The 25,966-nt window shown below is 45.1% G+C and overlaps 2 protein-coding genes across 3 annotated transcripts; one reads left to right on the top strand and one right to left on the bottom strand.

Annotated features, from left to right (window-relative positions):
* Positions 1-6,072: 6,072 nt before the first annotated feature.
* PTTG1 (PTTG1 regulator of sister chromatid separation, securin) lies at positions 6,073-9,975 on the bottom strand. The gene is made up of 6 exons (XM_051794177.1): positions 9,894-9,975; positions 9,433-9,526; positions 8,739-9,127; positions 7,787-7,922; positions 7,156-7,305; positions 6,073-6,245 (listed from the first exon to the last, which is right to left on the bottom strand). Exons 2-6 carry the CDS (start codon positions 9,503-9,505, stop codon positions 6,130-6,132), a joined length of 864 nt encoding a protein of 287 aa, XP_051650137.1. The 5' UTR covers positions 9,506-9,526; positions 9,894-9,975; the 3' UTR covers positions 6,073-6,129.
* Positions 9,976-10,022: 47 nt separating this feature from the next.
* SLU7 (SLU7 homolog, splicing factor) lies at positions 10,023-20,794 on the top strand. Of its 2 annotated transcripts, XM_051794085.1 has the most exons (16): positions 10,023-10,086; positions 10,416-10,593; positions 11,192-11,345; positions 11,558-11,638; positions 12,212-12,376; positions 12,523-12,588; positions 14,229-14,276; positions 14,767-14,898; positions 15,125-15,222; positions 16,618-16,685; positions 16,878-17,017; positions 17,754-17,915; positions 18,358-18,462; positions 18,646-18,720; positions 18,974-19,078; positions 20,044-20,794. In XM_051794085.1, the coding sequence occupies exons 2-16, from the start codon at positions 10,430-10,432 to the stop codon at positions 20,221-20,223; spliced, it is 1,743 nt and encodes a 580-aa protein (XP_051650045.1). In that variant the 5' UTR covers positions 10,023-10,086; positions 10,416-10,429; the 3' UTR covers positions 20,224-20,794. The 2 variants fall into 2 exon arrangements, with proteins under 2 accessions (XP_051650045.1, XP_051650046.1); XM_051794086.1 differs by lacking the exon at positions 14,229-14,276.
* The last annotated feature ends 5,172 nt before the right edge of the window (positions 20,795-25,966 follow it).

The following is a 25,966-nucleotide window of genomic DNA, read 5'->3' as shown; positions in this document are numbered from 1 at the left end:
AGGAAGATGAGGAAGAAAGGGATCTTGAGACCTCTGAGTCAGGTCTGGGGAGGCCCTGGTGGCAGGTAGTTCTTAGATGCATCAAGGATTCATCCACAGGAAATCACACCCACCCCACTGGCTGCCTTCCCCTCAGTCAGGCCAGGGCCTCTTCCAGGACACATTCCAGAAGGTTCTCCCTCATACACAGCTCCTGAAGATGAAGAAATGCACTCCATCTATGAGTCTGGAAGCAACTAGGACCATTTTCCCAGTTATTGCATCTCTGCAATCAGCCAAGGTTTGATCTACTTTCCACTCTCAGAGCATAAAACACATCAAAGGCTTTTCCTGAGGGCTCTGATGTTCTCTGCTGCACTCACCTGAAGGGTTACCACAACAGCAGGCACGTGCATGGACCGGCTACCCTGGGCAAGAGGAATATTTGGAGGATATTTATCATAACCAACCACATTCCTCTGAGTGGAAGCTCAGGTTGTCCGTACTCAGGGCAAAAGTATGAACTATCTTTTGTTTCCTCCAAGCTCTGGTTTACAGATCTCTAGTTAGGATAAGACACAAAATACCTTTCACTAGAGCAGAGGTTTCAGACACAAAACCACTCACCATTTTAATACCCATGTCAAAATTACAACAATAATTAACACTGGAAGGCAGATCCATTGACATTGAGTGCAGATCCAGATGGGAAATAATCTCAAACTTTCAAAAGCATGTGGAACTGGGATTTTGCTTTTCAGCAGTGGAGAGATGTGGTGTGGGCTAATAAAATACCATGTGTGAGCTCTCAGATGATACCGAGTCACCTTTGGACACAGAGCAGCCAAGGCTCTAATAGAACTTATTAATAAGGATGATTAAGTGAATTTTCATGAGTCATTGCACAGGAGGAGAGGAGCAGGGATGTCTCAGGCTGGGATTCAGCCATGTGTGCAGTGCTCACTGGTACAACTTTCAAAATGCATCCTTGCTCTGGCCTTGGATTTAAGAACCTCTTTATGAAAGACCCTGAACTCAATGAATCTGAGCAGTGACACCCTTGCTGGCTCTTTAAATGAAGGTTATTTGAGTTTCCTGGGTCCTAAAGGTGGGTGTCATCATGTGCATGTGTCACAGCTGGATAACCCAAAGCAGAGCATCTGTACAGAACCTGAATCCCTTGGGGCAGAAGCACATCCCCAATCCTTGGCTTATCTTGCAAGGAAAAGCAGGAAAGTGTCCAGTAAAGCTGAAACATTTGCAGAGACCTTTAGAAAGGAAAGATGACAGGACAGGTCCTTCACTCTGCTTTGTGAAACAAAAGCAATGATCAAAGGGAGGGTGGGGAAAAGAAAGCTTGTACACAGAGACTGATGAAGGGAGAGAGGAAACACTGAGCACTCTTCCTGACAGCAGGCAGGTTATTATCATCTTAGCATCTCATCTGGAAAGTTTTGACTAACTGAATTGCTTTTTTGACAGGAAGTCTAGATCTTACCCTAATTCAGTGGCTGGGATTTCTTAAGGCAATATTATGTCAGGCCAAGCAAGATGCCACTCCAGCCCTGAGTGCAGCACCCTCAGAAACACAACGTGTGGTCATGCAGAGCTTTCTGAGGGCATGAAATCACAGCCCAGGGATCATCATCACCAGGTAGTTCCAGCTTCACTGCTCTGTTTACTGCTCTTCACTGCATTCTGTATCAACAGAAAGGGCTGACTTCCTTCCCTCAGTGGGGAAGATGGTCCTCCCAGAAGGGAGATCTCTCCCAAACCGGTTAAAATCTTTACAGCAGTATAAAACATGCAGGCATCAGAGATAAATCAGGTCCTGCATATAAAAAACCTTTCACAGAAACGTAGCCTTCGGAAAGCAGAGTAGATATATAGTCATTTCTTGCATGATTTCATAAATCTTTCATCTCTGCTGAAAGTATTTCTCTGTAACAGACAGTGAGATAACACCATGAGTTACGAATTCCAAGAGGAGCTGGAGCTTAGTCCCATTGAAAACTACAGAGAAATCCAAATTACTTTTGAAGAAATTGGAATTTCTTTCTCAATAGTCTTAAAAGCAACTTTTCACTTGATTTCTCTTGAAAGCTGAGTTCTATGGGTCTTTTCCTATGACACAGAGCCTTATACAAAGATATATATTATTCTCTACTTGTGTGCATCTAGTTGTCTGATTTCTTTAAGTTGAATTGACTTAAAAATTTTAGAGCTCTTCCTCTGATTTGTCTCATTGCTTTAATACACAATAAAACCGATTGAAAAGAGAATAGGCTGACAGAGGAGGAAACCAAGGAAATACTTCATAAATCATGCACCTTTCATAGACCACTTTGCACATTTACAAAAGTCATGGTCATATCACAAGCCAGGTAGGATTTGATTTGCCATCTCACAGCCCACTGTGATGAATTAGGACACGGTGCTCCTACCTCTTCTGGAAGCATGGAAGGGCTGTCGGGCACACTTGGGCAGCAGAGTGAGAGGGGGTGGTAGAACAGCTCCTCTGTGCACTCCTGGTGACCTGGGCAGCCTCCAGAAGCCAGAGCTCTGCTCCTGGACAGGCTCACAAGAGAGGGAGGGACATGCCAAGACAGGAGAGCTGCAGCCATCCTCCATGACAGGTTTTTCTAAACTGGGAAATGTTCCCAGCAGGAAATGCCTGAAGGGATTCATCCAGAGGCATTAACCTTCCCCCAGAGTCTGTGTACGTGAGTGCACGGACAGGCACAGATTTCTTTCCCTGAAGGAAGAGTTTTGCTCCACACTTGCACAGAGGGTTGGGGTGTTGCCAGCACTGCCCACAGCCCCCACAGCTTTGCTCAGTGTCCCCCCCAACAGCCAGATTATCTGTCAGAGTGCCTTAAAACCCCACCAGAGTTCTTCTACTCAGGCTCATCATTCTCTTAATTATTTTGCTGTGACTGGCTGTAACATCTGTGAGGGCAAGACTGTGAGACTGGTACAGCACAGTCAGACCCACAAACCACAGCACACCCAGAGATGTGCTGCCACAGCTCCATCCTGGCCTCCAGCCCCACTGCTGCCCACAAGCCCTGGGCTTGCCTACACCCTGCCCTGGTGACAAATGGTGCTCCCTGCCCTGAATGCAGCATTTCTGTGGGTGAAGAAAAGCCACTGCTGCCCTGTCAGGCAGCTGGAGTGAAAAGAAGTGCTGCAAAGTGGTCCCAGCCAGCACAGCACAGTGAGTGTCACGGGCTTCAGAAGTGGCTTCACTGGATGCTTTGCAGTCAGAAGTTAAAAACAGGAAGGTTTCAAAGGAGTTACAAAGGCAGGAAGTGAGTCAGCCCTGAGCAAGAGGGACAGCAAAGAGTAACCCCTTGTACTGCAGCCACCCAGCCAAAGACAGACCCAACATCCAGAACCAGAGAGAGCCTGAGAGCAGAGTCCGGAACAGAGAGGAAAAGGGACCCTCCTTCTCCATCCACAGCCCAAAGGAGGGAGGTTTTATCCATCCAGGGGACTGTCTCCTAACCCCTCTTTTTCCTCCTCATAGCAGCAGCACAACCACCAAGCACCAGCTTGTCCCCTCCCCTCCCTGCCCAGGCACACAAAGCCTCCTGCTCAGTTCTGCTCAGGAGCAGCTGAACAGTCCTCCAGAGCAGCTCAGCTGGGAGCAGGATTGCAAACCCTGTGGAGCATCATGAATCCAACCCCTGGCCTCCCCCACACTCATCTGAGTACTGTCATTGGAAATGGAAACACCCCCACCTTCTCCTGGGGCTGCATCCACTGCCCACATCCCACAGCAGAAGGAATTGCCCTGAAAGCTGCCACAGCAGCCTGCACAGAGCAAGGAGGTCAAGCAGGATCTGAGCCTGGGCATCAAGGAGACTCGGGCTGCTTGCCTGGAAATGGGTGCTTACAGAGAATTCCCCTGGAGCAAACCCAGGAGCCACAGGCACCAGGGCCAGCACAGCTCAGCAGCACCATGGCAGGAGTTCTGAGGAGCTGCACTTCGGGGACAGGTACAAAAGAGGCCCTGGGGTACCTCCAGGCACACAAATTACATCTGAAAATAGAACCTGGGTATGAAGTCACACAGGAGCTTTGAAAATTATACTTTAGGTATCTGACAGTATTGCCCATCACAAAACAAAAACGTTGCATTCCTGGTTGCAGAACCAGAAAAAACACTCAGCCCTCAAGCCTGGACAGTCACACAAGCACTGGGACCCTGCACTGTCAACAAATTCCCACTGACTTTTGCAGGTTCCTAAATAGGGTAAAACACTTAAAGGATTAGCTGTTCCACAGATGAGAGCATCAGATTCTGAACATGTTGATCTCTCTTTCAAGCATACTGTTGAAGCTGTTAGGAAGACAAAGCATGTTTTACTCTCTGTATTAATCAGAAAACTAGGATGCTAGTTCCAAATGAAGAAAAAAACCTGGAGGACAGACAGAACTGGCTGAGTTCCAGCACTAAAAAATGCCCTAGTCCCTCTGCTTTTCCTGATAGCCTTCTGTAAAGCAGCAAACCACTGTAGCAAAAGACTTGAGAGTCAGTATAGTCACACACACCATGGGGAGGAACCAAAACACAACTGAATCAGAACATGAGCTTCCTTGAGAAATGAGATTTCAGTGCAAAGCATTTCCAGATCCTTGCTATTTTAAAGAGAACAGGGCATGGTAAGGTAGGCACAGAAGAAAACACTTCAGAGAAACCTTTGTTAACACTGACAGAAGCTGTTGAAAAGCTCTTATCTGAAAAAAAAAAAAAAAAAAGCCAAACCACAAAAAACCATCAACCAAAAAACAGTCGGGGCAAGACTGGCTAGAAGGTAAAAAGCAAAATCCAGTACCTGGCTGCAACTTGCAAGTTTTGAATATCTTCCAGTGCAAAAATTATCCTTAGAAGAGTGCTGTGTCTTGGAATCAATTTTGCAGAGGAATGTTTCCATTTTCATTTTGATTTCTTTTCTCTCAAACATGCTTTTATAGGTCAGAATACTTCTGAAACCAGGGGACATTGCATTTACAAAATGAAGTTTTATTCTTAAGTTTTACAGAGCAAGGTTTTGTAAGTCAGCTTTGGAATTAGAAGCCTTGGCTTCATAATAATGGGAGTCTTTAACTAACAATTTAAAATACCTTAAAAGAATTTATAAGCTGCTTCACAAAATCCAGGAGATGAAACACAATAGGCTCTACTCCAAGCAAAGGATCACACAGCTGCTAAAAGCAGCTCTCAAAGAAGGAATGTGACTGGGCAACACCTAAACAGCCTTAGAAGAATCCAGGACAGACCAAGCTTCCAGGCTGGGCAGAGATTCACACACCAGGGACTGTTTTCACCTGACTGTGGCTGCCTGACAAGAGGCCACGGGAGGGCACTGTGGAGCTGTTTCGGTGCCTTAGTTACAGGAATTTCTCTGTTAAAATAAGCTTCAACTCTTTCTTCCCAGCTTGTTAGAACTGATAAGGACAAAGATGCATTTTGTCATTTTCTTTTATAGTGACTATTGTTTAATTCGTGTCTCTGGTAGACTGAAGCCATCAAACTTTGATCTCAGTAAAGGCAGACAAGTTAAGAACTAAAAACTATTAAAATGCAATTAAGGATCAGTCAAACCCTGAAATCCCTACATAGAATTTCCTTTACCTGTACCTTTTATCTGGTTCGTTTGATATTTCGGTGAATCCTTTGAAGTTTCCAAACAGCTCCCAGCCCCTGGAGCCACACAGTGCTGTGACAATTAAAAGCAGTCTATAGCTGCATAAAAACCCAGCATACATCACCTTAGAGAACCACTGGGGAGAGCAAACAATTTCAAATGAAAAATGCTGGAAGAGCAGCAGCTCTAGTGCTTGATTTACACTAGACTGGTTTAAACCCTTGCATGTGTTTTAAAGGATCAAGTTATGCAAACTGAGGTCAGGTGGACCTCAATCTATCACAGCCATGTAGTCTAACCAGCAGGTACCAATCCCTGGATATGGTTCATAACAGTGTATTAGTCTTGCTTACAAGCTTACCCAGGCTCTGCTTTAGTTGCTGGTCAGATACCTCTTTCTGAAGCACTACTCACACCTGGAGCCTACTGAAAATGAACAAATCTAGTACTATGCATGTTAGATTAGCCTTTATTAAAATACAGAACTACATGAAATTTAAAACCTGTTACAACATTCCTGCTCCTCATAAAAGTCAGCTGGAAATGGTGGCAGCTCAGGGAAGTGTAGTTTTTCCAGGCTAGCAATGAAGTCAAAATGTGCTTGCAGCAAGTCTGAAGTTAGAAATAGATCAAATCAGTTAAAGAAATAAGTTAGAAATAAATCAAATCAGTGCCTCAAACTCACAATGTGCACTAACACAAGTCAGCTCCCAGAAGCTCAGCATAAACCTCCTGAATGACCAAGGGAAATACTGTTTCACAGTCTAAACCAATCCCACCTAGCTGACAGTTTGCAAAGCACTGCAAAAGACTGCTCAGGTGATGCTTTCCACTGAGACAGAGTTCATTTTCTTCCCAGCAGCTGGTATGGGCTGTGTTTTGGATTTGTGCTGGAAAGTGTTGGTAAATCAGGGCTGGTTTAGCTGTTGCTGAGCAGTGCTCTCAGCTAGGACAGCTGCCTGCCCCTGACCCCAGGGCTATCCCACACCCTGGCATCACACCCAGCACCTAAAGCTGGGGGAAGAAGGAAGGAGTGCTATCTGGAGTCACAGCATTTGTCTTCCCAAGCCACCATCCCGTGTGATGGAGCCCTGCTGTCCTGGGGGTGCTGAACACCTGCCTGCTGATGGGGAGTAGTGAATTAATTCCTTGGTTCGCTTTGCTTGACGCATGGCCTTTGCTTTAGTTATTAAACTGCTTTTATCTCAAACCCATGAGTTATTTCACATTTTCTCTTCCAGTTCCCGTCCCCGTCCCACAGCAGGGGACCCAGGAAGCAGCTCTATGGTGCTTGGTGGCAGCTGGGTTATGCCATCCCTCAGCAACACCACTGAGACCACCACCTGTACCAGCAGGGCTGGGCAGTTCCAATCAGCTGGACCACACCAGAGCTGGCTGGTGCTGGGGCACTGCTCTGGTACAGCTCAGACAGCAACAGCAATTCACTCTGGAGCCAACTGCCTTCCCTCCCAAACCCTGAGGAGCACTGCTGTACTGAAAAGCAGGCTAAGGTTCCACTTACTGGGTGTAAACGACAGCTCTGGAGTGGGAAGAGGTGTTGGCTCCTCCTCTACACATCTGTGGTATGTCCTTGGATATACCATGAGGGGAACACCACGCAGGTCCAGATTGCTTAGTTTGCACTCCTCAGGAACATCAAAGACCTCAAAGTCTGTTTGGGAAAGACAGTCTGAGTAAGTAAGTGTGCAGTAGCCTGGGAAGCTGCAAATTCTCCTGGATTAAATTAAATGGGAAGCAATCTAAAACAACACAACACAAGGGGTATTGATTTGCAGTTACACCTTAGCTGTCCGTGACATTCCCTACACAGACACTTACCAAAAGACTAGGTTGCATAATATAACTGCTAACACAGAGCAGCTTTTCATGACTTCAGCAAGCACAGCACATGTTTCACTGACACTGAAGTCTCTGGCACAGCAGTTTTCACACACTCACATCCCCATGAAGAAGACTTTAAGGACACACTTTGAAAGACTGAGAAAGCAAGCACCCTTTTGTTTCCGAAGGGACTCAGGAGAAATGCAATGCTGGCTTTGTGTGCCACAATAGCTTGGATAAAGTCCTACAACAATGTCAGCACTCATGAAAGCTTTATTGTTCATTTTAATAATTACACCAATAGTTCTTACCTTGAGGATCAAAATGAAACATATTTTCTACTTCTGGCCAATCTTCTTGAGACTCAGCCCAGTCTTCTTCTTTACACTCTACCAAATCTTCATCAGACTCTGAAGTCCAGCTGTCTAATTCAGTCTTTTCATCAGCCTTAAAAAAAAAAAAGAAGACACATTATTTGAGCTACTGTATTATGTTTGTAGTGGTTCTCCTGTGCTATTCAGGTCTTCAGACAAGCACACCTGCCCTACAGTCCTCAAGTAGGCCTAAATACTACACCTTCAACACAAACAAGCTGGAGATGGGCAAATATTTCAGCAGTTTGTGTAGCTCAGTACTACATACAGTGACAACAAGTGACTGCACTGGAACATTTAAGCTCATATGAAACTGTTAGTACTTAACACGTGAATAAGGCATTAACTGAGCTTGTCTTCCCCAGAGCCATCTATGCAGGTGCACTGCTTTTGGCTAGAATAGTTATTTTCCTTCCTTGTAATTGATATGAGACATGTTTTGGATTCCTGCTGAGAACAGCATCAATACACACAGCTGTGGGAGCTACTGCTGAGCAGGTTTGCAGAGCCCAGGCCCCTCCTGCCTCTCACAACCCCCAGCAAGGAGGCTGAGGGTGCACAGCCAGGACAGCTGACCCCGAGTGTGCAGAGGGACATCCCCACATTGCACAGCAGCACACTCAGCAATGAACACAGGGGGAAGTGTGCCAAGGCTGCCACTGCTCAGGGACTGGCACAGCATCACTCAGCTGCTTATGTCTTCCTTTGAGATTTTTATTAAGTTGTCTTTATCTCAGCCTGGGAGTTCTCAATTTTACCCTTCTAGGTCTCTCACCCATCTCACCAAGGGAAAGTGAGGGAGCAGCTGTGTGGTGTTTAATCTCCCAGGGTTAAGCCACAACCAACCACACGTTCCTCTCCCCCCTCTGCAGCAGCATGTTGTACTCACTTTGTTTGCAGTGCGGGGCTGATTTTCCTGCTTCATCGGGGGCTGATTTTCCTGCTTCATCGGGGGCTGATTTTCCTGCTTCATCGGGGGCTGATTTTCCTGCTTCATCGGGGGCTGATTTTCCTGCTTCACCTCAGGCATCTTGCTCGTGACTCCTGTAGTTGTATTCACCTTTCCAAGAGCCTTTCTCAAAGGCTGATATGTGCCTTCAGGTACAGTGTTTACTTTTTTACCAAGAGCCTTTCCCCCAGAGTGAGACATGGCTGCAGTAGTGATTGCTTTTTTACCAAGAGCCTTTCTCCTAGAGCAAGTCATGGCTGCAGGTGAGAATGCTTTTTTATGAAGTGGAGTGCAAACTACTCCTCTAGAGTGTGTGCTCTTTCCTTTTGCTGGAGTGGTGGGAAGAAAAAAAAAGCAAACTTTAGCACCATAACAACCCTAAAGCTTCAGTAAGTGCATATGCTGGAAAACTTCTTGCCATAGAAACCTTTGTTCACCATTTATAACTCATAAGTATAAGCCACATCTATGACAAAAGCCCAGTTATCTTAATTTTTATGATAATTGATGAGCTTAGAAAAATTGGTTAGGTAAATAGATATATGAATAGAAAACCATTGAAAACAGCGAATAACAAAACATGATTTCTGCCCCTCACTCAACCCCTTGCTGCCTTAGGGCAGCAAATACTCACAAGACCCTGGAGAGATGAGCAGCTGGCTGTCAGGAGCAACATTGTCTGCACCAACAGAGATCACAGCTGCCATCTTCAAGTTGATGAGACCACCCTGCAAAGTTCATATAGGAAAAAGAAGAAATAATTTTTGTCATTTCCTCCATCACAGCACACTATTTAGGCAAGCTACATTAAAGCCAACGGAGCTGTCAGGTACTAGTCCCTAGATGAGGGGGAACAAACCCCTATTTCGCACTGCCCGGACACCCCCGGGCCCAGCGGCACCGCCCGGACACCCTCGCTCACCCCTGGGCCCGGCGGCACCGGCGGGACACCCTCACTCACCCCTGGGCCCGGCGGCACCGGCGGGACACCCTCACTCACCCCTGGGCCCGGCGGCACCGGCGGGACACCCTCACTCACCCCTGGGCCCGGCAGCACCGCCCGACCCCCGCTGTGTCCCCAAATACCCGACGCACCCTCTGACTCCTCAAAGCGCCCCGCGACCCCACGGCGCCGCTTTTAAACTGGCGCCGCGCCGCCCATTGGCCGGTTCGACTGACTCGCGGCAGCCAATTGGCTCACGAGCGGGGCGGGCGCAGGGGGAAGGCCTCACCCCGGAAGTGGGCGTGCGGCCGCAGGGCATTGTGGGTCGGTGGCGCAGCCCGGCAGGTAAAAACAGGGACCGGGATAAAGGAGCGGGATTGGGATAAAGGAGCGGGATTGGGATAAAGGAGTGGGACAGAGCGGGCCCGCCGGGGTGTCGCCGCGCGCTCCTAGCTGGTCGCGGCCCCGGGCCCGGCGCTGGTTCCCCGCGGCCGCCGTGCGTTGTCGCGCCGTGCCCGGGCCGTGCGGTAGTGCCGGTAAGGAGGCGCCGTGCGGGCCCTGCCGCTGGCTCGGGCACTGACACGGCCCGGGCGGCACAGGCCGCGGGAGGGGCTGCGCTCACACCGCGCCGGGTGCAGGGCGGCGCGTTTGTCTTCGCTTATTGCCTCTTGCAGGGGACAGAGCCAAAATGGCATCGGGGGCGGTAGCGAACGCCACCCCTGCAGGAGGGGCAAACGACGTGAGCCTGGAGGAGCCGAAGAAGATGACAAGGGAAGACTGGAGGAAAAAGAAGGAACTGGAAGAACAGAGAAAACTTGGAAATGCACCTGCTGAGGTGGATGAAGAGGGAAAGTGAGTTTTATTAAAGCTGGGTTGTTCTAAAGCTGCTGGTTAAAAGTGCCTTTTTTCTGGTGTGGTTACACAGTGGTTAGGAGGGTGACACAGGGTTTCTGCATGAGTCACTGCAGAAGGAAATAGTTGAAGTTTGTAGATTTTCTTTGAATGCTTCAGAAGACAGATACTCTCCCAAAAATGCTGTGAGCTATTGACAGTTCTGCTAAAAGTCCCATTTATGCAGCTACTTACAGGTGGTATTTCAAACATGAGTAAGGGGGAGCTTCCCTGTGTACCTGAGCTGTTCTTCCTCCCTCTCTTGTTTCTACGAGGCTTGTTGCTTCTGAGAAGACAAGTGTTGCTATTTTTGTGCTCAGTAACGTTACACAGAATAAGCCACTTGCTTTGGAGTCAGGAGTTGAGGTGAATTAGGTAGCAACAAAATCTCAGTGAAAGTCTCTGTTATCAAGTTTATTTTGTAATGCATTCTACCAACTTCATTGTTTTATTATCTCTCCTAAAGCTCTGAACCTCAATGTGGGAGTTATTTGTTAGGCTGAATTGCTGTGGGGTTTTCTCCCCGTGCCATGTATTTTTGACACAACATCTTTTACAGGGATATCAATCCTCACATCCCCCAGTACATCTCCTCAGTGCCATGGTACATAGATCCTTCTAAAAGACCCACCCTAAAGCATCAGAGACCTCAGCCAGAGAAGCAGAAACAGTACAGCTCCTCTGGAGACTGGTACAAACGAGGAGTTCAGGAGGTATGCAAAAGGGTTTTGCCAGAACATAAAGATTTGCTTTGATTGCATGAGGAACTGGTTGATGGTTACAGGGGCTTGAGGGGGGCAGGAACTGGGAATTCTCACTCAGCAGGCAGATTGCAGTGTTTGGGGGTTGGGTGGGTCACACCTTGGGTGTCACTTCATGACTGTTGCCCAGGTTTGTGTAACTCTGCCCTTGTGCCCCTGCCCAGAACTCTGTGGCCACGAGGTACCGAAAAGGAGCCTGTGAGAACTGTGGGGCCCTGACACACAAAAAGAAGGACTGCATGGAGGTAAACTGCACTTCTGTCCGTGACTTAATGGCTTTGGAAACCATGGGAATGCTCCTCCTAGTGAAGAACAGCCAACTATAGGTCAGACAAAAAATACTGGCTTTAGAAAAAAAAAAAAAGTCAGTATTATGACTGTGAATGTTGAGATTGGAAATTTCTAAAGAAATTGTTCTGTAGGAAAAATGAAGGGGAAAAGTGATACTACTCGGGGTTTTGTTGGTGAGTTCTGTTTGTAACAAGCTCTGCAGTAATAAGTGAAAATGTTTAACTTGTCATGTTAGTCTGCATTAACTCAAGTGCTACTGTGCCTGTCTTTCTGGGTCATGTCAGCCAGAAGCCACCTAAAAACTGTTCTGATTGCTTTCTTAATTGTGGAAAACAGAATTAGAAATTGATAGGGTTTGGAGTCAACTGTGCTACACTGAAATGCAGAACTGCTTGCATTTGTTTACAATTCCAGTGCTGAGTTTAACTGGCTTTAGAGAGGAGCTTGATTGATAAGATTTTTAAAGGGATATCTGAGTCACATATTTTAGCCTAATGGGCTGATCTAACCATCCTTTTCTCTTTCAGAGGCCCAGGAAAGTTGGAGCAAAATACACAGGCATGAACATTGCCCCGGATGAACACGTGCAGCCCCAGCTGATGTTTGACTACGACGGGAAGCGGGATCGCTGGAATGGGTATAACCCAGAGGAGCACATGAAGATCGTGGAGGAATATTCCAAGGTTGATTTGGTACGTAGGGGCTGTGACTCCCTGGGGAAAGGTTGGCTGTTTGGCCTGGCTGGGCTGGGAGGAGGAACACTGCTAATGTGCACTGTTAATATTAAACCTTGTGCTGAACAGAATCATGGAAACAAGTGTATTTTCTTCTTCCCCAGGCCAAACGTACCCTGAAAGCACAGAAGCTTCAGGAGGAGTTGGCATCAGGGAAGCTGGAGCAAGTGGTAAGTTAACTAAACCCCAATTTATTTTTGTTTAAGCTGAATAAATAAACAACAGATTACTTCTGCTTTCTGACTCTTTTATTCTCTGTGCAGGGTCTGCTATTAGGTTTTATGCCCTCCAGTAATTTAAAGATTTTCCTGGCACTCTGTGTCATATTCAAGAATTTGAAGCATCTTTCCAATGAGAGTTGCTTTGTTTTCCCCTTATGGGCTAAAATTCTGTGTGATTATTATTCCTGCTAAAATTAATTACATGGAATTTCGAGTCAGAAGGACTTGTTTTCCATGTAGTCATTTTTTTCATGTACTGAAATGCTCTTTTTGTATTTAAAGATTGTTAAGATCTGGCCAGTGTTGAGGTAATGACTTATGCGAGTCTGTATTGGTTTGGTAATGCTTAGTAGAAATTGGAATAAGAAGGTATTTTCTTTGTCTTAAACCGACTTGTTTTTACTGTCTTCAGTTGTTGCTGTTTGTAATGTCTCTGGTTCTTTGAAGGCTGAGCAAATGTATTTCCCTCTGGCTTATGACTGCAGAGTTTGCACCTTCCACTAATTCCTCCAGCTCCTCCTAGATTATAGACAGTGCTTTTAGTAATCTTTGATACAAAATTCTAATTTTAACACACACACACAGAGCATTCTCACACTGCTATAAGTTTAACTAATTTCCATATGTAGTGGGTACATTCAACCCAAAACCCATCTTTGCCCCTGGTACCACCCTCAGCCCTCCAGGGGTTCTGGGCCTTCTATCTTGTTTTGACTACAATATATCTTATTATTCTGGTCCAGGTGCACATCCCAAACAGGATGTCTTTGCTAAAATCTCTTTCCTTGGAAAGATTGTTAAACAGAAATTCAATGGAAAGTAGCACAAACCAGGAGAAAACACTTTAGTAACTGTCTAAAGTGAAAGCAAGTTATACAGCTGTATTAAAATTTACAAAATGCCTAAAAATCTTTAGGCATCACCTTAAAAAATGAAGCTGTAAGAAAAAAGTTTCAAACAAACTTCAGAACTGTCTCTGAAGAAGAGGACTGGGGCTGATTTGCATAGTCAGCACTGGCCAATTTGTTGGTCAGTGTTCCAGGGCTCACAGTTGTTTCCATCTTCACCCCTGCAAGTATTTTCAAGTTGGAGGCTAAGCAGGTTAAAAAAATGAAGTCAGGCTATCTCTGTCCAGCTTCAATTATGCCTTCTGATTCATGCTTTTAGTATTCCTCTAAATTCTAACTAAATCCTTGAATACATATCCTCTTGATTGTTTTCTAAGCTTTCAGAGTTGAAACTTGGTTATATTTGCATGATATGAAATATTTTAGTCTAATCCACCAGTGTTCAAAGGCATAGCAAGCTCTAAATAACAGCAACACAGTTCTAGAATTTGCTCTTCTTGCAAAGAGTGGGAAATTTAGTTGGGGATGCAGTGAAAAGGCCTCCAACACCTGTATGTCTTAGAGACAGTTAAGAGCTCTTTCCTAGAACATTATGTAGCATCTTTCTGCATTTTGTGCCACTGGTAAATTGTATTTTGTATCCAGCATCAAGCTCTGCTTTGATTGCCCTTTGTATCCCTGCCATCTTTCCTCTCTCCACTATCTTGTCTTCTCTGCTGATGTGCTCTTTGTTTGCTGCAGAACTCCCCAAGACACCAGTGGGGAGAAGAGGAACCCAATTCACAGACAGTAAGATGATTGATTACCCACTGCATCACTCATGGGCAGAAGGAAGGACCTGTATTAGTGGAGCAGTGAAATGAGGGTGGCATAAGGGTTTGACTGGCATGGCCATGCCACTGGCTGCCTGGTCTTTGTCAGGCAGAGATTGCTGGATTTCTTAAAGGGGTTTTTATTTTAATTCCTGTGTGTTGTCAGACCTTAGAGATGCAAGCACATAATTAGTTTTTAATGTGGTATATTTTGCTCAAGATAACTGTTTTCTTAATAGCATCACAGTTATGTTTTGATAACTGTTTCCACATGGGGAAGTGGAAATCCTTCCCCAGGAGTATTTCTGAGCAGTGTCAGTGGTAGGTTGGCCTGACAGCACTTCAGCCTGGGTGAGCTGTGCTGGCCTGGAACTGCAGGGTTGCAGAACTGTAAGGAAACCACTAGGATCAGATTCTCAGGCTGCTCTCTGGAGTGAATGACTTAGAAGTTTCCCATCTCTCCTCAGGAAAGAGATCATAACAGTGAAGATGAGGATGAAGATAAATATGCAGATGACATTGATATGCCTGGGCAGAACTTTGACTCGAAAAGACGTATCACGGTTCGGAACCTGCGCATTCGGGAAGATATTGCCAAGGTGAGTAAAGAGCAGTTACAAACAGTTCAATAAAGTGGGCACTCAGTTATTAATGACTTTGTGTCTTGGGGTTAAGGTCTGTTTTCAGTTCTGTTCATGTTTGTGTTATGGCTTGATAAAGGTCATCTTTTTACACGGATAGAACTTTTAAATAAACTGGGGCATAAAGGACTCACTTCAGTTCTTTTAAAATCATAAATATGTTGTATGTTCTTTCTTTCCCCAGTACTTGAGGAATCTAGATCCAAACTCTGCTTATTATGATCCCAAAACAAGGGCCATGAGGGAGAACCCGTATGCCAACACAGGCAAGAATCCAGATGAGTAAGTTAAAACAGGGTCATTCTTGTGTATCCAACAAAACTCTTAAAAATTAGATAAATAGTTGTATATTTTCTTTTATCTGTATGTCCTTTTACTAATTAATCTCTGGTCAGTTGTGTATAGAAGTAGTAGTAAACATGGAAAAAACCCTGTTTTATTTAGGAGCACCTTTTGTTTTAGTGTATAAAAGTGGTATTTTTGTAATGCTGACCCTTGATCTCCAGGGATGTGTGGACTTTCATTTTGTGTAGTGATCTGTACAGGGACTAGAACACTGCTGCATCTAGAGGTGATGCCTGTGAACACTAACGATGTTTATATAAATTATTTCAGTAACTAAATCTTAAACTTTATCTTATGTTTGTTGGGAGGCATTCAGGACTGGAGACTAACATAGAGTGTCTGTGGTACTTAACTAAGTGTTTGAATTAGGAGTAAGATCTCCTATATGAGTGGATTCTGCATAGTGAAGATCTGAAAGCTTTGACATTGTCTATTCAGCCAGTTTAATTAAAGGTGCACATCTTTAATTAAAAATGGGCAGCCCTGGCTGCACACGGAGCTGTCTCACTTAGCACCCCAGTCAGGCACTTGACCTGTGCTGTGCTGTGAACCTCCAGAGCAGGCAGGCTGTGAGTAAAACATGCATTCAGAGCACAGCAATTGCATTAGCTCACTGCCTGGAATAGAGTGGCAGTGCCTAAATGGTAGTAAATAATGCTCTTTCCACCTCTGTTAGCCCCCAGCTAGAATAATGCCAGTCAATTCACTTTTGTTTTAGATGCAGATGCTTTCGCTTGTCTCTCTCGTCATAGTTTGACCTTTGTTGACTCTGTTTCTGCCACAGCTTTGCAAACTGTAAATTTTCCAGAGTGACCTTGGGGAGGTTGAAAGGGGGGGGATGGGGTTGTTAACATTGTTTGATCTTCAACCTGTGTTTCATGTACACACTGTGCATCTGTTCAGGGCTGTGCAGAAGTGTCTCAGCTTTGCAGGCAGCAGCAAAGCTGTTCCCAGGCTTTGACTCAGCCACAGACACGGGCTGGGCTGGAGAGGTAGGATCCAGGAGCTGAGGATCATTGTGCTGGAATGTCACACACCATTGATGGCTGTCTCTGTGCAGTTAGATCTGAGTTTAACTCAGAGTTCCAGGCCTGTGCCATGTTTCCCTGTGAACACACACAGCAGGTTTTCCAGGGGGCTGTGGGATAATTCCATGGCTCCACAGGGAGCCAGGGCTTTCATTTCATGTATCCAGTTCAATGTGCCTGCTTCTCCCTCCACTCTTAACTCTTAGGGCACAAAGGGAGTTTTTTCTTCCCTGTTGAAGTTGTGTGATTGTATTTAAGAGGAAGTGCCCTTCCAGGTGCTCAGTCCTGTTGCTCTCCCCTGCAGGGTTGGTTACGCCGGTGACAACTTCGTTCGCTACACGGGAGACACCATTTCCATGGCACAGACCCAGCGTGAGTGGGGCTGCTCTGGGGGCTTTGTCAGGAAAGGGACTTAAAACACTTCAGCTGCTGGTTTCTTGCAAAAGAGAAATAAGTCTTTTTGGATTGAGGTCTTCTTCCAAATTGCTTCAGAACTGAAGAATGTAGTTTGAATGTGTATGTCAGTTTAGAGTAAATGTTGAGTGAAATCTCTTGTGTACACAGTGTTTGCTTGGGAAGCTTATGACAAAGGCTCTGAAGTTCATCTTCAAGCAGACCCTACCAAATTAGAGCTCCTTTATAAATCCTTCAAAGTGAAAAAAGAAGATTTCAAGGCACAGCAGAAAGAAAGCATCCTAGAGAAGGTAATAGGCATTTGGTTTTATTTAATAAGAATTCTGTCAAGTTGGATGTCTGGGTCTTGGGGAACAACCAAGATGACTAATCCTGTGTGAAAGGGCATCAGCTGTTCTCAGCAGCTCAGACTTATAAATATAAAAATATTTTTATACACTATCATTGATTAGATTAATGTTATTATTTAATATAGGAACTTCTGAACATCTGTTGGTGTTTCTTTGTAATTTTTGGAGCTCTTCCATAACTGTCAGAATTTCTCCACTGAAGAAATCTGAATTTCTTCATGACTCAAGTTTTGGGTGCAGTCTTGTACATAAATATTTGTTTTATATTTTGCAACTCACTTCTTGGGCAACTGCAGAAGACCTAAATAATCAATTTAATTACTAACCTTGTCAACATTCAAGTTTGAAGGGGGACAGAAAATGCTGCTCTGGCTGTACCAGAGCCTTTTGGCTTGGTCTGAAAAGTTTTCCTGCTCTCAGTGAGGAATATCACTGTTGTCATTCTCTGGGCATGAAACAAAACCAAAAAAACCAACCATGTAAAACTAAACACCACAGTGGCCATGGGAGGTGATGTATTTCTGTCTTCAGTATTCATTACAGATTAAACTGCCACCATCCACTCTCATGGCTTCTTCAGAAGGTACTGAAGGTGCCATTTTTGAAATGTTTATTTAACTACAGGAAAGGTGGGTTTTTTCAAACCTATTATATGTCATTTCTATTTGCATTTTAGTATGGAGGACAAGAACACCTGGATGCCCCACCAGCTGAGCTGCTGTTAGCTCAAACAGAAGATTATGTGGAGTACTCCAGGCATGGAACAGTCATCAAAGGACAAGAGAAAGCTATTGCTTGCTCTAAGTATGAAGAGGATGTGAAGATCAACAACCATACAGTAAGCCCTGGGTTGTGTTAAAATTCTAGAAAAATTAAATACCTTCCCGTTGCAGGGATAGTAGGAGACAGTACAATATAATTAATACAGCAAATAAATTTCTCCTCTCTCAAATGTGACACTCTCCCTTCTCTGCTGAGGAGGAGTTTCAGATTGTCATGGTTGGGATGTGAATTTAAGGAGTTGCCATGGCAGTCTTAAACTAAAGGGGAAGTTACTCTGTTTCCCTTCCACTTTGAATATGAGTTGACTACATGCTGTTGCTTTTCTCTTTTCTGACAGTGCACCTGTAGGGCTGATGTGGAATAGCAGAAGTATTGCTCCTAACTTCCTTCTGGACTGTTTGAATAACTCACTCCCCAGGATATAAGCTGAGCAATAAACTGCAGCCTCCTGCAGGAGTGTCCTGGTGCCATAACTGCTGTGGTGTGTTCTCTTGCAGTGCATTTGGGGTTCATACTGGAAAGAAGGCAAGTGGGGGTACAAGTGCTGCCACTCCTTTGTCAAGTACTCCTACTGCACAGGAGAGGCTGGGAAAGAAATCGCTGTAAGTGTTGTCTCAGTCACTTGGGAAGAGCTGGAAAGCATTCTCCTGCCTTGCTTAAGGTTTAGACTGTTTTGCTTTTTGGGAGGGTTGGTTTTTTGGGGGGTTGTGGGATTTCTTTTGTCCTTCCCCTTTCAAATGTGGGCATTTAATAACTGGGCATCCCTGCTCTTGTCTGTCGTGTAGAACACAGAAGCAAGTTTACTGGAAGAGCAGCCTGGGGAGGAAGAACACATGACAAAACCCAAAACTCTGATGGAGGTAGGATGCTTCCCATTCTCAGGAAGACATATTTTGCCTCAACATTTTAAGAGGTGAAATGATATGCATAACTACAAAATTCTGTAGAGTCATAATGTGCCTGAAAATGACTGGACTGCATTGTTAGATTATTAACACCTCTATGGAAAACTAAGCTCTCAAATAGCATTGAGAGAAGTCTGGATTTAGTGGCTTGGACATTATTAATGTTGGCAAGTTGCATCTTAACAGGAACTTGTTTCCCACCTTACAGATCCACCAAGAGAAACAGAAAGAGAAGAAAAAGAAGAAGCACAAGAAGAGCTCAAATTCGGACAGTGAGGGTGAAGAGAAAAAGAAGCAAGAAAAACTGAAAAAGGTGCACTATATTCTTCAGTGGCTTTGTGGCAAAAAGAACTTGACATGTATTTTACATCAGTGTTATAAAGCCTATAATGTAGTTCCTGTGCTGTACCTTGGGATGTTTTTTGATGCTAATTTGGAGCTAGAGCAAATTTAAAATGCTGTTAGATGTTCTGAAGTACAGTCCTTGTTTCTCAGGCAAACGTTCAATAAATATTTAGTTTTAAAAGATGTAGTTTAGATGACTTAGAACACTTCATACCTAGGCACTAACTACAGCTGTAGATCTCTAAAACACATTGCAGAACAGTGATTTGTGTATTGAAGAAAGGTGGAGAGATCAAAGGCACTGTCAAAGCTTAACTTAGCACCTTTTATGCCAGGCTTGGGCCCAGTCTCACAGCTGGTGCAGTAAATCCATGCCCCAAACTATGCACTGCCTGCTGCTGAGCAGCCCTCCCAGGGGCACAGCAGCCTCAGGGTGTCCAGGGGGGACACCAATTAAATCTGTGGTTAATCAAGGCACTGTACAAATGCACTTCTTTTCAGTAGCAAGGAGCAGCAGGAGTAGTTGGCAGAATAATACAAAGGATTTAAAAATCAACCCCCCAAACCTATACCAGAATACAACAGCAAACCATCCCAAATCCCTAAGATCAGATGCTTGCTTACCTGCTTTTGTACTTGCTGGATCATGATTACATTTTAGGTAAATCCAAGGAGTTTTTTTACTTGATTTCGACAACTGGAAAAAGATTAAAGTGTCTTGTTTGCTAAATAGCATTCTAGTATCAGTTTATGTTAAACACTAAAAAATGATCCTGAAGTGAAATGTGCTGTAGGTGTGCCAGACAGGTGTGCATTGCTTATCCCTTCTGCCTGCTGCTTGTCCATCATGTGAGAATCTAAGAAAAACCTTCTGGGGTTTTTTTTGCTTAACTTGCCTTGTGGAATTTTTGTTTTCCTTTGCTCTCCTTTCAGGCACTAAATGCAGAAGAGGCTCGTCTGCTCCATGTTAAAGAAATCATGCAGTTGGATGAGAGGAAGAGACCCTACAACAGCCAGTTTGAGGCCAGGGAGCCAACAGAGGAGGAGATGGAAGCCTACAGGATGAAAAGGCAGAGACCTGACGATCCCATGGCCTCTTTCCTTGGACAGTGATCACAGGGGAGATCATTCCACTCCAAAAGGCTTTTTTTCATACCTGTTTACAACTCTCCAGACACTTGTTTCCCTTCCACGTGTCTCAAGTGCCAGAAGTGGCACCAGAGAAGTTTGTGCAAACTTCTTTCAGCAGACAGAAGCAGTCCAGTACTTAGAGCAATGTTATGAGTGTGTGTGTGGGTACATGTATGTGCACAAACACACACACATATAGAACATATGTGTAAATAAAGTACATGCATGTACTGTGGAAATCCTTGGAGGAGAAAAGATCTGATGCTGACTGAAATTCTAGGTTGGTTTGGCCAACTAATACAAGCATAAAGTCATGATCCAGTAAAACTGACTCCTCAAACGAAATGGTCAGCAGGTATCACTTAATACAGAGCAAAAATTATTGACAAAAAGTCAATACAACTGCTAGAACTTCTTTGTAAAGGGAGTTGTCTGTCTCGTGGCTTTGAAGGAATGAGTAGTTTCTTCCTTGATCACTTTGTAGTAAGTGTTTTGGAAATGTAAAAAACGATTGCTTTGTACAATTTGGAATAAATTAATATAAAAGTTTTAAGTGCTGTCCAGCCTTTCTAAGGAAGAGGTTAGGAGAAGCTGACTGTAGAGCTTTTAAAATCTGACTGCTTCTGCAGATGTTACCCTACAAATTTCAGTTGCAAGGATGTTCTTTGGTTTTCTGTTGATGACAATATCCTGTTAGATGGTGTGATAGCAGGTGTCAGGCTCTAATACCTCATTATAATGTGAAGCACCATTTGCTTTGTGTTTGCAATATTAGTCCTTACTGTGGATTGACTGGAAATTTTAATACATCAGCTCTACTGAGTTTATGCAAACTGATTGTTCAGGGATTTAAATTCAGTCCTAAATTTAGAATACTTAGATTTCACCAACTAATCAAAGCCAAGCACCTTGGGCCGTAGCTGATCCTTGCCAGATCTGGAGTCTGAACTGCAGAGGAACAGAGCTCCTGTTTCGTAAAGGATTGACAGACTATTTTTTTAACATTGACAGGATGGTGTGTTATCCTGAGACTTGTTCTTAAACAGCTGGAACATGATTCATGTTTCTTTTTAAAATCATCAAATTATGTCTCCAGCTGGAATATCCCAGGCAAATGGATAAACGTTTGTTGGAACAAGTTGCAGGAAATGGAAGTGATGCTGATACACATCAGGCCTTTCAGGAACACACAGACCTGTCTGGTTTTCATCCTGAATATGAAATGACCTCTCTCCTCTTTGGGAGCTTATTCTTGGGGCAGCATTTCATGTATGGAACGAGGTAAGATTATTTCTGGGATCATGGACATTTCTGCACCTGCCCCTGCTAATGCACAGACTACTTCAGGAACAGGAAAGGAGTATGATGAGAATTTGAAACCTCCCTCCTCCCGTTCCTTCAGCTGTCCCTGCTGCTGGAGACCATTTGTAGAAGCTCCAAGACAATTTACCTGTGAGACTGGAGGGGCAGCAGTTCTGTCCTCACAGTGTCTGCTGCTGCAGCTGCCTCCAGCGCTGCTCGGAGACCTCAGCAGGAGTGAACCACCCAAAAAAAGTGGCCCACTTTGAGGTGTGTTTTGCAGCCCTTGCCAGGTTACTGCCTGTTGGTTACTGTGCTGCCCATGTCACAGTTGGGTCAGTCTTTGATGGTTTTGCATGTCCTGAATACCTTGAAATAAAAGGTTTAATTTGGGGGGGGAATTGGAATGCTTCATGTGGCACAAAACAAAACTTTGTACTTCCAAGCTTTTTGTAGATAAGCTGAAAAAGTGATTTCTGATATGAACTGAAGCAGTTCTTGCTTAACCAATTCATCTGCCAGGCTGAAGATGTCTGTGATGGGACAGTGCCAGAAAGCAGTTCCTGGCAGGTCTTGGCTGGCAAAGTTCACCTCTGACACCTCTGCCACGGGGAAATTCTAACCTTCCAGCTCCAGTCCCGAGAATTCCCTGCAAACCCTTGACTGAAATAAGTTGATTAACTGGAGGATCTGACTTTCTCTGTGAGCAGCATCTGTTCCTTCAGCTCAGCTCCTGTTTCTGCCATGTGGCACTTCCAGCGAGGGTGGAGCCAAAGCCAGGCTCAGGAGTGCATGGATGGGAGTGACTGTGGGACTATCCAAAGCCAGGCTTGGGAGTACATGGATGGGAGTGACTGGGACTATCCAAAGCCAGGCTTGGGAGTGCATGGATGGGAGTGACTGTGGGACTAACCAAAGCCAGGCTCAGGAGTGCATGGATGGGAGTGACTGTGGGACTAACCAAAGCCAGGCTCAGGAGTGCATGGATGGGAGTGACTGGGACTAACCAAAACCAGGCTTGGGAGTGCATGGATGGGAGTGCCTGGGACTATCCAAAGCCAGGCTCAGGAGTGCATGGATGGGAGTGACTGGGACTAACCAAAACCAGGCTTGGGAGTGCATGGATGGGAGTGACTGGGACTAACCAAAACCAGGCTTGGGAGTGCATGGATGGATGGATGGCAGTGGCTGGGGTGTGTCAGAGCCTCCTGCCTCTCTCTCCCAGCTCTCTCCGCTCCCCCACAGCACATCTCAGGCACCAGCACTGAGGAGACCCCTCAATCCAGGCCCAGGTCTGTGACAGCAGCAAGGTTTGTACAACTGCTTTGGTGGCATCTCCAAGGTGTCTTGGGGGTGGTTTGGGAGGGTCGGTAGAACCTCTTCTGGCATACAAATGGAATTTGATGTTGCATGTGCTCCTGGGGCTGTTGGGCTTAAGAATGTGTGACCATAACCTGACCTGCCCCCTGGCAGTGCCCCCCAAAGTGCCCTGGCACAGTTATCTCACATGAAATCTGCTCTGCTCAGTAGAGCAGGGAGCTGCAAATAAAGAGCCTGTTCTCCTCCCACTTCTGCCATTAACTTACTGCCCAAGTGTGGCTGAACAGCCCCAAACCTGCCCATTGAGGAGCATTCTTCAGCTCCGGGTCTGAGAAGTGTTGAGTTCAAAGCACTTCTAGATATATTTATATGTATACTTGCCTAAATTATATGAAAGAGACTGGAAAAACAAGAAGGATTTCCTCATATTAAATAAAAAAGAAACTCCAAGTTTGTTAGTGGATTGTCATCATTAGATGACTGTAATAGAATTTCACATTTTGTATTGAGGAAAATTGCTTCTTTTAATATATAAAATCAAATTTAAAAAGCAGAGATCAATTGTAGCATCTTGTGCATCCACTCATAGGAATTTCAGAACTGACGTCTTCTGGGCTTCCTGTTTTCTGTTAATAACTTCTTACAACTTTACCACATGAAAAGCATTTTTATTTTTGTTCCTCAGTTTTCTCCACAGTGAAAACTCTTGCAAAAGCTGTTGGAAAATCTCCATTGTGCATGGCTTCCAGAATAAGGTTCTTATTAGCAGGAATGGTTCATATAAAGAAAATGTGTGCTTCCTAAAATATTAATTGTAAAATGGTTTTGATATTATTCTGTCATTCCAATACCTTCTGAAGTCCAGGGAAGCTCCAAAATTTAAATGATTAACTGGCATTTCCAGACTCCTGGCCAAACTAACACCACGTGTGAAGTTCTGTGATTAATGAGCCAGGTTTGCTTGGAGCCCTCTGAGACCCTTTTTGGTGTTTGATTATTAGAACAATATTGCTTTTACTTATGAAAATATGTGCTCAAGCTGTGTTGGGAGACAGCCTGATCTTTTTCTTTTTTCTGAAAGCCACATTCACAGAATCACAGAATGGTTTGGGCTGGAGGGCACCTTAAAGACACCGAGTTTCACCCCCCTGCCCTGGGCAAGGACACCTTCCACTAGCCCAGATTGCTCCAAGCTCTGTCCAACCTGGCCTTGGACACTTCCAGGGATGGGAGTCCCCAGCAAGAGCCATCAGTCCCCATTCCAAGAGCAGAAGTTCAGATCCTGCTGAGTTTATACATTTGGAGGCTCCACTGCAGAAAACAAAGCACGCGAGAAAGAAATTCCTGTTCCCAGCCATTATTCTGAGCTGGGCTGTCCTCCAAGCCCAGACCTTCATGGTCAGTGCCTCTGTTGACCCCCTGGAATTTGCCTTTAACCCCCCAGTGCAGAGCAGGCTGTGCTGGTTTGTTGGGGAGTGTGGCAGAGCTGCCTGCTCTGCGTGGGTACAGCTCCTCTCCTCAGGACATCTCATGGCCACATGATTTATTTAGCCTGCCTGTAACAGAGCCCCAGTGTCCTGCAGTGCTGGGAGGGAGCAGAGCCTGCTCCTGCCCTGTAACGGGAGCACAGCCCTCCAGAGCCCCCCTTGGCATTTGTTTGCCCAAGTGCAGGGAGGAGCACACCCCGATGACAAAAGCAGGAGCAGCTGGCACTGCTGCTCTGGGCCCCCCTGTCACCCTCTGCTTTCTTCTCTGGCCTCTTACAAGTAACAGATCCCCCCTCCTGTGGGAGCTGTTTATTTGCACTCTGTCTACGCCTCAGTACTTGGCTGCAAGTGTGGCTCCTGAACGTGCTTTTTAAGTGTAGGAACAAGTTGTGTTTAAATTCTGGTTTTATAAATATCTGTGGAAAAATGAAAGTGCATTCTGTCAATGACACATTCCCCAAACAAAATGCCACATTTCTTCTGTGAATGCTCTTTCCTTTAGCCAATATAAACAAAGAGTTTTGCCATAGGTTTGAGTGGAATCAGTACCAGACTCAGAGCAGATTTCTGGTAAATCTGTTTGGGTGCACACCCGTGTCCCAGGCACACACCCCTCCATGAGCCCAGGTGAGCCCAGGTGGGAGGGACAGCCCCTGATGCTTTGTGTGGTCCATGCCCACACTCCTTTTTATACTGAAGGAAGTTCAGCAGCTTTCTCCTCTTTCCTCTGTCCTGACATTGATTCAACACTCACCCAATTCCTCTGTTAACTCTTTCAGCTCAGTAAACCCTCAGAAAACTAAATAAAACCCTGATCAACTTCTGCCAGCTCAGCAAACTGAACCCACTCAGCAGAGCTGCAGCAAGGCTGGTGTGGGGACAGGGGAGAGCGAAGACAATCCCTCCCCTTCCAGCAGCAACCTGGACTCATTTCCACTTAAATGGCTTGAGCAGATCCCACTCTGAGGCCCGGGGGTCACCAAATGAAGTTCAACTGGTTTGAGAAACAGTATTAAAGAACAAAATTAAAAGCACTTATCCAGGCTGGTACAGCCCCTTGATTCAGAAACTGCAATGTCCCAGTGCTGGGTGACACAATATTCTCTGAAGATTTTCCTGTGGTTTCAAAGAGCTCAGACATTGCTGGTGTAGCATTTAAATGAGCTCACAGCATGGTTTCAGATGGAAAACCAAAATTTGTTTGGCTAAATATTGGTTTACTTTTCTAATGAGGCTTTCAGATGTGATTTGATTGTTCTCACCTGATGATCTTCCATTAGATATTTAACCAGGGACCAATCCTGTAACCTTACTGAGCCAAAACTCCCGGGGAGATTTAGGTGACTTGACACAGCCACACCAATTTAAGGTAATTTTTTGCAACTGTGCTTTCCCTGGAGCACAGCTGCTTCCCTCTGCTCCTTGCAACTGCTCACAGTGCTGGGAACTGGGAAAACAGCCTTGGAAGGAGCCTGAGAAAGGAAACTCCTCTAAATTGCTTTGGCTGCAGAACATTTTGTATCCAAGCAGGGACTGAAGGAACACGGGGACCTGTCTTTGATCCACGAACAGTAAGACTTAAAACTATACCAGTGACTTCATGTAACCTTTTTTCTGTG

Source organism: Manacus candei, unplaced genomic scaffold (genome assembly GCF_025592945.1).
Source record: "Manacus candei isolate 608988 ecotype Guabito, Panama unplaced genomic scaffold, ASM2559294v1 h1tg000037l, whole genome shotgun sequence".
Taxonomy (NCBI): domain Eukaryota; kingdom Metazoa; phylum Chordata; class Aves; order Passeriformes; family Pipridae; genus Manacus; species Manacus candei.
Note: the sequence above shows the minus strand (reverse complement) of the source record. Positions and strands in the feature narration are given on the sequence as shown.

What these genes read in the sequence shown, in the direction of transcription:
- SLU7 (XM_051794085.1), top strand. Translation starts at nt 10,430, where the DNA reads ATGGCATCGGGGGCGGTAGCGAACGCCACCCCTGCAGGAGGGGCAAAC. An exon ending in ACAAACGAGGAGTTCAGGAG is followed by an intron (nt 11,346 to 11,557) that starts GTATGCAAAAGG and finishes GCCCCTGCCCAG; the next exon opens with AACTCTGTGGCCACGAGGTA. An exon ending in TTCGGGAAGATATTGCCAAG is followed by an intron (nt 14,899 to 15,124) that starts GTGAGTAAAGAG and finishes TTCTTTCCCCAG; the next exon opens with TACTTGAGGAATCTAGATCC.
- PTTG1 (XM_051794177.1), bottom strand. Translation starts at nt 9,505, where the DNA reads ATGGCAGCTGTGATCTCTGTTGGTGCAGACAATGTTGCTCCTGACAGC. An exon ending in GCTCATCTCTCCAGGGTCTT is followed by an intron (nt 9,128 to 9,432) that starts GTGAGTATTTGC and finishes CCACCACTCCAG; the next exon opens with CAAAAGGAAAGAGCACACAC. An exon ending in AGAGCTGTCGTTTACACCCA is followed by an intron (nt 6,246 to 7,155) that starts GTAAGTGGAACC and finishes TTCTAACTTCAG; the next exon opens with ACTTGCTGCAAGCACATTTT.